General features: G+C 37.3%; 1 protein-coding gene across 1 annotated transcript in view; it reads right to left on the minus strand.

Annotated features, from left to right (window-relative positions):
• CRPPA (CDP-L-ribitol pyrophosphorylase A) overlaps positions 1 to 13,140 on the minus strand; it is a 107,220-nt gene that overhangs the window by 92,002 nt on the left and 2,078 nt on the right. Inside the window, exon 2 of the mRNA XM_005480838.4 lies at positions 7,802 to 8,081. Within this exon, the coding sequence (XP_005480895.1) occupies positions 7,802 to 8,081 (280 nt within the window). The remainder of the gene's footprint in view (positions 1 to 7,801; positions 8,082 to 13,140) is intronic.

Genomic DNA, 13,140 nt, shown 5'->3' on the forward strand with positions numbered 1-13,140 from the left:
TAGCACAGTACATTACATAAAATACTTTTTGTCATATTATTAGCCAAAAAAGGTCCTACTACCTTAGTCAACATATTTAACTTTTCTTTTAGTCACAGCACATTAACTGGAAATGTTTAACAACATGCTCTTGTTTAATACATGTTTTTTCTTCTAGATACATTTTTTTAAAGTATGTTAAAGTTTGGCATAGAGTCTGTATAACGCTACTATCAATTTATATTAAATATATGATACACACCACACATGGCATCCCTCACCTGAAGAGCAGCACATGCTGGTGCAGAGTTTCAAGATTTTCTTATGACCTATTTATTCTTTTCAGTTGTCAGCAATAGTTGTACACTAAACACAATTACAATGGATTCCATAAGATGTATAATTCGGTCTAAGCAATTCAAATATTTCAAAGCAAATCACATGGCCAGTAACCCACCATCAGTTTTCAATAATTTTTGAAGCATTTTAAATCATACTTAGAGCTTTACATTTTGGCATTCATTCAACATAACTGACAATAAGATGAGCTACCAGAACTTTCTTGTTCTAACTCGTGCTGTACTGCAAATCTAGGTGGCAAAACTTAAACAAAATATCTGCTCTAAAAATCAATGAAACACAAACCAAATAATTGTTGCCACTAAAATTAACAAAACTGTTTATTTTATTTTGACTGCATAGTATTACCTGGCACTAACAAGTAATGAAGCATAACTTACAGTCAGCAAGATATCTTTCATACCCCAAATACTGATTTACATTGCAAAAAGCAATCAGTGAGCACGCACTCTGCCACCAAGGATTTTGCATATTACAGTAAATCAATATAAGGACAAGTTAGCACTTGTATTCAGTGGAGCAAAAATCTTGATGCAACTGCCACAGGAGTTAAACATTTTTTTAGGAGGTTTATACTTTAAGAAGGATATTTTACCTCCAGACAGTGTGCATCATCACAAAATCAACATCATGATGTGAAGGATACTGATCCACTGCATATCATTTAACACACGATTTGCATCATTTTATGTAGAAGAAAAAAAGCTCAATGTGTTGTAGGAAGACTCTTGCACAATTTAATCAACCGAATGCAAAACTGCAATGTTTAATTAACAGCTCTTTTCCCACGCATACAGTCCTGAGCAACCAAACCCCGCGGGCACTAAAGTTTGTGGTCACACAGTGCCCTAAGCAATTCTGCACATGCTTATCAAATGTCTTTGCCTCATGAACTTGCTCAGCTGCTTCTCTTAGAACTCCTTGTGTCTCTCCTTGCAGCAAACCTTGGATTCAGGTTTCTTTCCCTTAGAATTCATTAAATTCAAAATTTCAAATCACCTCTTTATACAGGCTTCATCTAACACTTTCTGTTACCAAGGGCCTTTTAATAGGGATCACTACACCTTGCCATGTCAGTTGGGCTCAAATAGTGACTTTAATATATGTACGTGTGGATTTGATACCTCATGAATTCACTCCTACATGCGCCAGGGCTCCTCAAGGCAGTTTTAGTTCTTTCTGTACTACAGCCCACTGACTTCTTGGAAACAGGAGGATAAGCACAGAACCAGTCCAGCAAACAATTACAGCAGAGGAAACAGGCCAAGTTGGCTTTCAGAAGCTCCACCTAACCTGCAGGGCTGGTGTTGTCCTTACCAAAACCACCTAGATTACAAACTGAGCCAAAATGCAGCTGAGAACATATCTGCTTCAAAATTCAGATAATCTTTCTTTTCAATGCAATATTTGGTGAAAAGGAGTAAAATTTACATGCCCAATCTTTAGTCAGAGAAGTATGGCTAAGAACCTCTTCCACATCTTGGAATGTAGGAGTTGCTAGAATGATCCAGGGCATTTAATCAGCTTCTCACAGGTGCTGGACAAGGTAAGATTTCCTTATTTTAAGGAACTATTCTTTAAACCTTTTATCTGCTGCAGGAAGGGGAAATCTGAGTGCTAAATAGACTTATCTTTGCATAAGGCTGCTTCATTTCCCAAATGTAATATTGTTTTCTCAGATAAAGCATACAGATTTTAACTAGCCGCAAAGAAACAGCAGTACCATATATGCTGTTTCTCTAAATTTAAAGGGGGTACATCTCTAAATTTAAAGGGGGTACATTTTATAGACATTACAAAAAAATGACCCAAACAACCATTTAAGTACAGGAAACTATGCTCAGAATTTATTTTCAGAATAAACTAACCCCATCTAAAAAAAAAAAAAAAAAAAAAAAAAAAAAAAAAAAAAAAAAAAGGAAGGTAAAAAACAATGTGTGTAGACTTCCAGAAACTAAAACGTGGTGGATTAAGCCACCTTTTAGAAATACTGGTTGTGTTAGTACTAGGCTGGTTCTATTAGTGCAACACACAAATGATGCCAAGAAAAAAGGGAGACTGCAATTTGAGTTTCTGTGTATGATTTCTGTATTTCAGTTGGGTGAGTTGCATCCTTCATAATAAATGTGATTAATTATCTAAAGCACTTAAATTGAGACTGGGAAATGACAGAGTTGTTTTTCCCCTACCAATGTCCTCCCACCATCAAACATTACATCTTGTTAGGACTAAGACTACAAGTATTTACTAACAATGCATCAGTTCTCCATTTAACACAGAAAACAATTAACAACTTGGCTTAGAGGTTTTAATTTTTATGGGACCAAAAATGCCATAAGCTATGGAAACATCATTATACTTTCAATAGTTATCAATTAAAAAGGAAAAATGCATTGTATACCTGTTTTTTGTACAACAGCATAATCACACTTCATTTCTTCATACAATCAGGGCTGCTAAGGAGCTCCTGATCTTTACAATAATGGAGAATCATAAAATAGTTTGGGTTGCAAGGAACATTTAAGGGTCATGTAGTCCAACCCTGCTGCAATGAGCACAGATGTCTTAAACTCTGAGTGAGATCAGGTTACTCAGCCTTGTTCAGCTGGACTTTGACTGTTTCAAGAGATGGGCATCCATCATCTCTTTAGGAAAACTCTTCCTGTGTTTCACAACCCCGCTGTAAGAAAAATACTTGTCTCTATCCAGTCTGAATGTACTCTATTTTAGTTTAAAATCATTACCACTTGTCCTATTTCAATAGACCCTGCTACAAAGTTTGTCACCATCTTTCATATAAGCCCCCTTCAAGTACTCAGAGGCCACAATAAGGTCTCTCTAGAGCTCTCTTGTCCAGGCCAATTGACCCTAACTCTCTCAGCCTTTCATCGTAGGAGATGTTCAATCCATCTGATCATTTCTGTGGCCCTCTGCTGGACCTGCTCCAATAGGTCCACATCTTTCTTGTGTTGAGGCCCTCAATGCCAGATGCAGTACCTCAGGTGGGTTCCCATGAAAGTTGAGTAGAGGAACATAAACACCTCCCTGGACCTGCTGGCCACAACTCTCCTGGCCCAGAACATAGCTGGCTTTCTGGCTCTAAGTGCATACTTTCACTCATGACCAGCTTTTCACCCCCAAGTACGCACTTTTCTGAAGAGTCCCCTCAATCCTTTCATTACCCAGCCTTTACTGATCAGGAGCTTGCACTTGGCCATGTTGAAAACCTCCAGTGTTCGCACAGGACCAGTGCTTGAACTTGTCCAGGTCCCTGTGCACAGCATCCACCCCTCAGGCATATCAACCACACCATTCACCTTGGTGTCATCTATGTATTTGCTCAGGGTACATCTGATGCCAGTGTGTCTGCATCAATGATGAAGGTATTAAAGAGTACTGATCCCAGCAGGAACCCCTGAGGGACACCACTTGTCACTGATCTAGAGCTGGACATTGAGGTGTTAATCATTACCCTCTGAATGCAGCCAGACAACCAATTCCTCCTCCACTGAACAGTTCACCCATCAAATCTTTCTCCAATTTTAAGAGAAGGAGATTGTGGATGACTGTGCCAAAGGCCTTAGGGAAGATGAGAGAGGCAACATCCGTAGCTCTTCCTCGTGCCACTGATGCAGTCACTCCATCATGGAAGGCCAGTAGGTTGGTGGAGCAGGACTGGCCCTTGGTGAAGCCATAATGGCACTCTCTAATCCCCTCCCTGTCCTCCATGTGCTTTAGTAGGCTAAGAGCATGTAGGTCTTTAAATGCTATTTTATGGATGAGTAACACCCCTACAATTCATTAATAATTACTTTTACACTGCTGTTAGTCACTCTCCTAAAGTACAAAACTCATTCCATTCAGTCAAGATGGTAACAGTAGTATGCCATCAGTTCTCAATTCTGGTTTTGCACATGGGTCTGACAAGACAGTGAGAGCACTGCAAATCATCAAGCATACAATGAAAGCAGAACTTCTGAGAACACAGCAGAGGATAACTTCAGATGACCCAGTGTATAAATATGAATCAGAAACAATCTTGTCACTGATGCAGCCTCTACAGCTGGCTAAATTCAGTCTTTGAATACAACAGAGGACAAAGACCAGGTGTAAAAATATTCCATATATGGCAAAACCATAGGAGATAAGAAAACAATATCCAAGAGCAAAAGTGCAAAGAAAGGTCAGAATGGGGACAAAGCATTCTATCCCCATTCAAGTACACTATACCAGATCTTCTTATTTATTCACCCAAATCTTCCTTTACTGTCAGTGAAGAAAAAGAGGTGGTTTTTGGTTTGCCATCCACCAAGTTTTGCTAATGTAACTCAGCAACCATAGATAGCAAAATCAGTGGGTGAAACAGGATCCACAGGGGTCCATCTTTTCTGCTCCAGCCTTCTGCTACAGTAAGAGTGAGGAACAGACTGAGCACAATGCATAGTGTTTTCTATCTGGGGGTATTACCTTCACCAACTGCCACTGGGTGGGAGTCCACAAGACTGAGCAGCACTGCACAGCTGTATTGGCATGCAAGCTTTGTTCAGGTCCTTGCTAAAGCTCAGAATAAAGTAATGATGTTAGACAGCTTCCAGAAACCAGCTTTTAAGAGTGCCATTTTGACTTAGTCCTTTCAACATAATATATTGTACTTTCAAATCTAGTTTATGTTAACCAGAGGAAAAAAAGTCTTTGGATGTGCCTACTTTTTGTAAACTCTCAATAGCAGAACTGACAAGTTCCCCCCCACCTTCCTGATTTCTTTTCCATGTAAGCATTTTTCATTTTAGTTTTGTTTAAAATGCAATGTTGGCAATGAGATATTGCTAGAGGCTTTGGACTGATGCCTTCTGAGGCTTCCACTTTTCCCAACTTTTACTGGCTGCAAAGGATTTGTTTCTAGAAACATATAATTTTAATTGCAAAATTACCCCAAAAACATAAATGGAATTTAATTGCTTACAAAGTAATATTTTGACATAATCAAGGAGTTGTTTGGGGGTTTAAGGCATAATTTATTAGTTCTGGTTAAGGTACACATTTTTATTCCCACAGGCAAATAACAAACCGATTAGTAAGTGCAATAAAGCAGTTTATTTGTCTGACAATTGGCAGCTAGAAGTGAATAACTTACTTGATCAATTGCCATTTTAAAGAACATGAAAGCTTCTCATAGTTATGTTATCTATCTGGTATGCAGACATATAACAATACAGCATTACCCCTATTAACATAAGTCATTTAATGTGATGTTTCTGCCAGGTTTTGTACCTTTCTACATAATGCAAGAGGAAGTAATTACTTTTTGTACTGAAAGATTGAAGAACTGACATCCTTTTAGATATGCAAAGAATTTGACCATAGGAAGAACTAAACATGATAGCTGCTCTCGATCAATTTTTTTCTGATATTCAAAACCATGCATACCAGTTTTGAGAAAGTCACAGCTTTCCATTTAGTTTCTCAGAATTCTGCAGTTCTCAAGTAGAAACAGCCACCTGTCTCTGGGAAAGTGGTTTTGTGGCTTTCCAATTTGTTACATAAAATGAAAATCTTCTCATGTTCCTTAATTCAATTACTTTGCCACATAATATCAACAGCAGGCAGCGTTTAGAGACTGAGCACACATCTCTCTGATGGCCCAGCCTTGCTGAAGCCAGTGGATCTCAGCTGACACAGAAAGCGACACATTTCAGTCAAATGTGGTGCAATGGAATAGACTATTATACATGTACACAATCGCCTCTTTGAGATCAAATGATACTTCAGTGATCCAGGTTAGGAAATATTTACTGCTCAGAAGTTCAGATGAACTAGAATACTGACTTGAGAAGGTCCATGGAGACTGCCTTGGTTCCCACTACTTTTTTACTTTAAATACTTTACATTCAATTAAAAAGAAAACCAGGAGAAAATATTATACTAAAATCACAAAACTTTCAAGAAAAATTGAATAAGTTAAATTCAAATGAGATATGATATACCTTAACATGAAAAAACAACACAAACACATTCAGAAAAGTTATTCTAATTTCAACCCAAAACCAGTACAATTAACTGCATTCTTCTACCGCTCTCAAAGAGTCACATTTAAAACTGATTTACAAAGAGGATTTATTTAGAAGTCTTTGGCAGAAAATCAAATCTGAAATGCTATTTTGTGCTATATGAGAAAGAATTTTAATAAATTTTTGACCTAACAGAATTTAGGTTTTAATAACTGGAAATCTATGTTCCAGATCACTGAAAACTATAGTGCAGAGTCTCACTTTTCTTGCCATTTCTTATTAAGTCTATCTAAAAAACTACAGGCCTACTAAGAAGAGGCTCAATATATTTAGATTTGCAACACAATGTTCTGAGAGACTTAATGTAGTTTGATTTTCATAATGATGCTTAAGGCATCAATAATAACCATTTTAACAAGCTATATATTCCCCTTCTACACTATGAAAGTGTAGGAGCACTAAGGAAACACCACAGTTCATTCTTTGGACTCATTATTCCACTGTGCACATTGTGAACCACCTGTCAACTGTCTTTTACCACATTTTCTGGAGGAAGACAAGCAGTGGTACATTTTTCAAGTTTCCTAGTACCCAAACAATCTGCTGTCACTAATGACTTCTACCTCAAACCATGTCCTTGAAGCAGGGAAGCATTATGCATCTCATTAATGGAGAATTCAAGAACAAATTAAAGATAATTAAATTTTGCAAACAAGCCTGTGGCTAAGTCATGATTTCTTACATCTCTGACTTGGGCAGTTCATCTAACAGTTCCTCTTGTTGCTAGTGCATACCTCTCCTATCTCCTTGCATAATACAACTTCTTACCAACTCTTCTCTTTCATGTATCTTACTTTGTCAGAAATCTTTTTGGTTTCTGTGAGTAATCCCAGTCCTCAGACAGCTGGAGGCTTCCCACATACCCAGTTTTCCAGCCGTCTGCAATGCTTACACGTTCTAGAACAATTTAGCATTAATACAGAGACAGCTCTTTTGCTGTTTATTCAGGATTTGCATACAAGTTTGAGATGAAAGCACAAAGTCTGCATAAGTACTGCAAGTCAACCAATGCAGTACACACACTCTTTGCTACTATTAGTACTCACTAACAGAACTGCTCTAGCATTTAGAGATAATTCTGCATGGAAAAAGGGATAAACTATCATTACATAACCTACCTTTCAACTAACAAATTGCTGATTGATTCAATTGCTTACTGACAGTCTCCATGGCAACAATTATTCCCTGTACCAAAAAAATACCTGCAGTATTTAAAAATGTCAACCTCCCCCACCTGACCTCTCTGTGTAATAGGGAACCTGGATCTGTTCTACTTTAAAAAAAACTCATCACACATTAATAAAATCGCTAGAAAATTCCTGATTTATCAATCACGATTTTAAGCTGCACAGTATAAAGAACATTACAGAGTTCCATTGCTGTATAGTACATACCCCATGTTCTTTAGCAGCCATGACCACTTTTGAAACAATATCTTCTTCAACAAAAGGCCTCACAGCATCATGGATAATCACTACTTCTGGCTTCTGGAGCAAATGGCTGGAAAATTCATTCTCTGCAAACACTTTCAGTCCATTGAATATTGACCGGTGACGAGTTATTCCACCTTCTACTACTGTAACTCTTTTGTGGCCATATTTTTCAATGATAGTCTTCATTGTTTCAATATTTTCAGGAGAGACCACCACAACAATGTCAGATATCCAACTTATCCTAGAAAAATCAGTACAAAACCAGAGAAAGTAGACATGAATGACTAAATAAAAGTGAAGATATGTGAAACAAAGAAATTCATAACAATAAAAAAATCAAGATGGCTAAATAAAGCCCTTCTCAATATACCCAAGTCCATGTTTTTGTACTCCACCCCTTAAGGGAGAGCTATAACAGAAGATTTATACCAATGACACTGGAGTTCTGGGAAGGGACTTGCTTCCAACAACCACTTTGCAGAGGGGCACATTCTGATAACTCTTCAAAAGCCTTGAAAACTTTTCTTACTCCAGCATCATTCCTAACTTCAAACAGAACTTCTAAATCAAACAGGAATAGTTTTCTAGTCAGTTTCTAATAAACTGGTAAATCCTGTGGCCTGGAATATTCCATGTTCCAGTGAAGCACACAGCGTACATGGGAATAAGACAATCAAGAAAAATTCTGAAACAAAGATCACTATCAAGACAGGCATGAGCAGTAATTGACAGAATGGTAATGAATGAAACCATAACACTTTAATACTGAAAGAAACATTACACTGGTAGTTTGAAAAAATATATATATTTATAAACACAAAGGTTTCTGCTGTAAGAAGCTAGAAAATGTAAAAATATAGCTGTGTTAGTTAATAATACCATTTCAAAAATACATTTTCAGAGATCTCCAAGATTTTACTGTTGGCATCAGCCCTGCTTTAGAACTGAGGGGTTGTAAAGGGGGAAGTGAATGACCCACAGACCACAAAATTAAAACCAATCACAAGTGAACCTAGGCTGAAATCATACTTCTGTCAATGTAATACAAATTCTAGTAATATGTGGCATACTGTACTTCAAAACAACAGAAACACCATAATCCAAATCCATTGTAGTGTCCTATTTTCTAAACACCTACATAGAGAACATTAAAAAAAGTAATTGTGTTCCCTGTGTCCCCACAGATGGCAGAAGAGAGTTTTAGCATGTCAGACAAGAAACTCACCGGATGAGCAATGATTAAAAGAAAAATTACTATGTTAAAATTATCCATATGTAGCTTATATGCCCAACCAGGGAGAAAGAGAGACAAGTACAACACACTGACTAAAACTAGTAAAGCTACTGGAACTAATATTGCAGACACAAAAAGAATGAAGGTACTAAGAACTGAATATTTGCAGTTAGAAAAATAAAAGTATGAAATTCACAGTTCAGAAATACACAGGCTCAAGATACTGATTTCTGCAATGACACATGACAAGACATAGCCTGGGAACCATTCTTACTTCAAAATCAAAATTAATGTGTGTTACAAAGCAGTTGCCTAGAACTCGGTGAAACAGAGCATCTTCCACCTTATTAATGGGGGTGGGGGTGGTAATTAAAAATACTCCATGGAAAACTGTTTAAATTAATTGTAAAATAACTATTTAAAATAAAGTTCTATTAGCATTCTCCAAAAGAAAAATACTTGTCCTTGTGTTCATTTTACTATTAGCAAAGGCAGAAAATACAGCCAAACTAACATATTCTCAGCATTCTTTAAGTATTGAAGTTGCCTAAAAGTAAAATCTGGAATCATGTGGTTTCAAGTTTCATTTCAACTTGTCACTCACCACAGGTCCATCAAAAGGTATAAAAATCTCTCATATGATTTCTGGCATACTCTTATATTTAACTACAAAACACAGCACTTCTGTATGACTTCAGTTTGGAACTAGGGCAAACTAACTGGATTCATCTCAGTTCTTTTAAATACAGAGAGTCAGTCATTTAAGAAAGCAAAATTCAGAAAGAGCTATTTCACACTAATCAAGAACAAGAGCTCTGTATTTTGATTTGCAGAAGGACTGAAGCCTTACACAGCACCCAGGAGCTGGACAGTCTGCACAGTCACGGTGACTGCGTCAGAAGAGCACTGACACTGCCCTTTCTGGAGTCAAAGGAAACAGATTTTGAGGCAACTGGGTAGTACACAGCATGCTCTGAGAAGCAGGGAGGAGAACACAAGTACTGGCCAGCCTGTGATAAATCTCTGCACAGAGGGGGTGGAATGGCTCAAGGCCTCCAGTGGTACAATTCACCAGAAAGTGACAGGATGCGGTCACAGCTCCACCCTGTGTCTGCATAAACACATTTGTAAACTTGAGTATGTCCTCCTTAAACTCATTCTGGACCCATGTTCTATAATTAGAGCTTGGATTCAGGAATGTAACATATTCATTCAAGAGCATAAAGGTATCCTCCAGATTAATTACATACAGAACAGCTTAGGGTTTGTCCCACTAAAACTCATGAAAAGCACTAATCCAGTAAAGTACACCACAAATTTTAATGAATGAGAGCAGTGCACCACACAGGTTGCTAGCACTCCTGAAGATCTGCTTATGGAACTGTTGCAAATGTTTTAAAGAAGGAGAAAGAAGTAGTATGCACTCAATCTGGCAATAAATGAATCCCTTTTCCCTCCCTTAATTTGTCACATCCTTTCCTTCAGAAACATTTCATACTAAAATAACAATCTCTGTGTAGATTCCAGTTTACTAGATTTTCCAGTCTACTGCTCAAATCCAGTTTAAAAACACCATTCCAAACACCATTTCAATTTCATAACTAATTTCATAATTGTAATATTGGATCAAGCTTCAGAAAGAATCAGCATGACCCATGAAAAAGATGACAATGCTGTACTTCAACATGCTTTAACAAGACACAAGTCTATTGCTTCCATACAACACAGGCTGTTGTTCCAAAGTGGAAAATCAAGTCTGACCAAATGCCCAGTTACAAACACTTCACCACTCTCTTGGGAGGATCCCAATACTAGCAGAAAGCAAACAATGAGGCAGAAAGGACTATATATTTCTTTCCTGTAGCTATCCTTCTCCTCATCACCTACATACAGACTTACTAACTAGTAAAATATAGTATTGTTCCAGTAAATTCCCAACACAGAAGTGCAAACACTTACAGTAGCTGAGCTAGAACTGAAACTAATGGAGCTCTTTAACTCTGCAGCAGATAAAGCTATTCCTTCAAACACAGGCTGCAGAGGAAATGAAACAAGCCCACTTTGAAACTGTATCACCTAAATGGCATGCTGAAGTACAAATGTGACCCAGATTTAACCCTCTATTTGACTCACATAGAAACCAGCGCTGAAATCTGATATAAGACTCAAATACCCATACTCAATCTCTCGCAACTCTTACACTGCCACTAAAAAACTCTTCAATATAACCTACTGAGACCAGCAAATAAAGGCCAGAACTAGGCAGTCACTGCTGAGATGGCTTTAGCAGTGTTAGACAGGATCTTTCACTGTCACAGAAACTTTCAGAGGTGCAAGATATTATATATTGTATTACTTTTGCTAACCTTATTAAAAACCAAATGAAGCATCAAGAACAAAATCCATTTGCCAAATGCAAGTGTAACTTCCTTTTGCTCCATAAAAGCTTCATTATGTATTTATTGATATATGAAAAAAGACATTCAATTGTATCTCTTACAGTACAAAAATGGAAGCAGGAAGCGTTTACAGTAGATTAAGAAAGTTTGGAGGATCTCATCTACAGAAACCACTCAAGTTTTTCCAGAAATAAAATGCTCCTTATGAGTCAGATATGATAAAAAATATACCTCCCTAAAATTTGCTGTAACTATTTTATGCTCTTAAGCTATTAAAAAAAAAAAAAAAAAAAAAAAGCTAATGACAACTGGACAAAAAGAAGCATTAGAGTAGATCCACTTAACAAAACTGTAATTGTGTGACTTACAGACCCAGTGAATATGCACCAGTCAATGGAGAAAAACACTAGGCAAATAACTATGAAAGACACTTCCAAAGAGGTGCTTCTCTGGGAGCTTCCCCAGGGGATTGTAAAAGATCTCCCCCTGCTTTAAGATACTACTATAAAGAAAACAAAGCTGTCTGAAACCTTTATGGAAAATTTTAATTCTGACAGTGAAGGTATCAGCTCTGCTTTCCTCTTTTATAACCGCTCATTGTACTTGCAAAAACTGGTAAAATACGAGCACAGCAAGAATACTTTAAAATCAATCTTTACCTTAGTTTTTTTTCCTCTCTAAAGATCAGTAAAATATGCATGCATGTGTGCAAACAGAGCTAAGATTACTCCCTGACTCAGAGAAAGAATTGAAAAGGTTCTATTCTAACAAACATACTTACACCAAAAAGAAATCAAATGAAGGAAAAACTCTGCTAGTTGTTACAGAAGCAAAAACAAGGAATGACATTCTAAATCAGTGGAACTTGTTGCAAAAGCCTTGCTTAGTTCAACAAAAGCAGGAACAAATTCAATAGGAAAAAGAGAAATTTAAGTTCTCTAACACATTTTAATTTTAGCCTGAAGGTAAGGCCTGACCTTCCTATCAGTGCCACTGCAGTGACAATTAAAACCAACAAGTTCTTCTTACCCTAGTTTTGTTCATCTCCTCTTCCTCAGGGTATCATCTGTGATTACTATTGGCAGGCCAATGTCCTACATTATCCTATACAACAGGATGCAGTGCTTATTCATTCATGTCTGCTCTTGTCTCAGCTGCCCATTTTTCCCACACTGATATTTAAGAGTCTCACCACTTTCAGCTGAACAGCATAAAAATATTCTTCTACTGATCTTCAAAAACCACGTGCAAAGATAGCTGCACATCCTTGAACTGCTCATGTGTTTTTGTCTATACAATGCTACCTCTTTTCTAGATTTAAAAAAGCTCCAAAACAGTCACACCAGCCCAGATGTCCAGTTCAACAGAAGTTATTACAGGCTAATGAGTCAATGACCCATTCAGTTACATCAGGTAAACAACAAACATAAGACACAGTATCAAACTAAACACAAAATCTGCCATTTCTGCGTAGATTATAGATTATGTGACAAACTGCAGTTCCACAATATTACATGCTTGTGCTTACATATGCACAAAGTAAGAACAAGGTACATCCTTCACACTTTCAGAGCCAGAAGTGAAAGTGCTGAGATGAAAATGAAAGCCATTCCTAGCTTTGGATTAGATCTGTTCCAGCTCCTCATACACATCTATACCAATCAACA

This window comes from Zonotrichia albicollis, chromosome 1, assembly GCF_047830755.1.
Source record: "Zonotrichia albicollis isolate bZonAlb1 chromosome 1, bZonAlb1.hap1, whole genome shotgun sequence".
In the NCBI taxonomy this organism is placed as follows: Eukaryota; Metazoa; Chordata; class Aves; order Passeriformes; family Passerellidae; genus Zonotrichia; species Zonotrichia albicollis.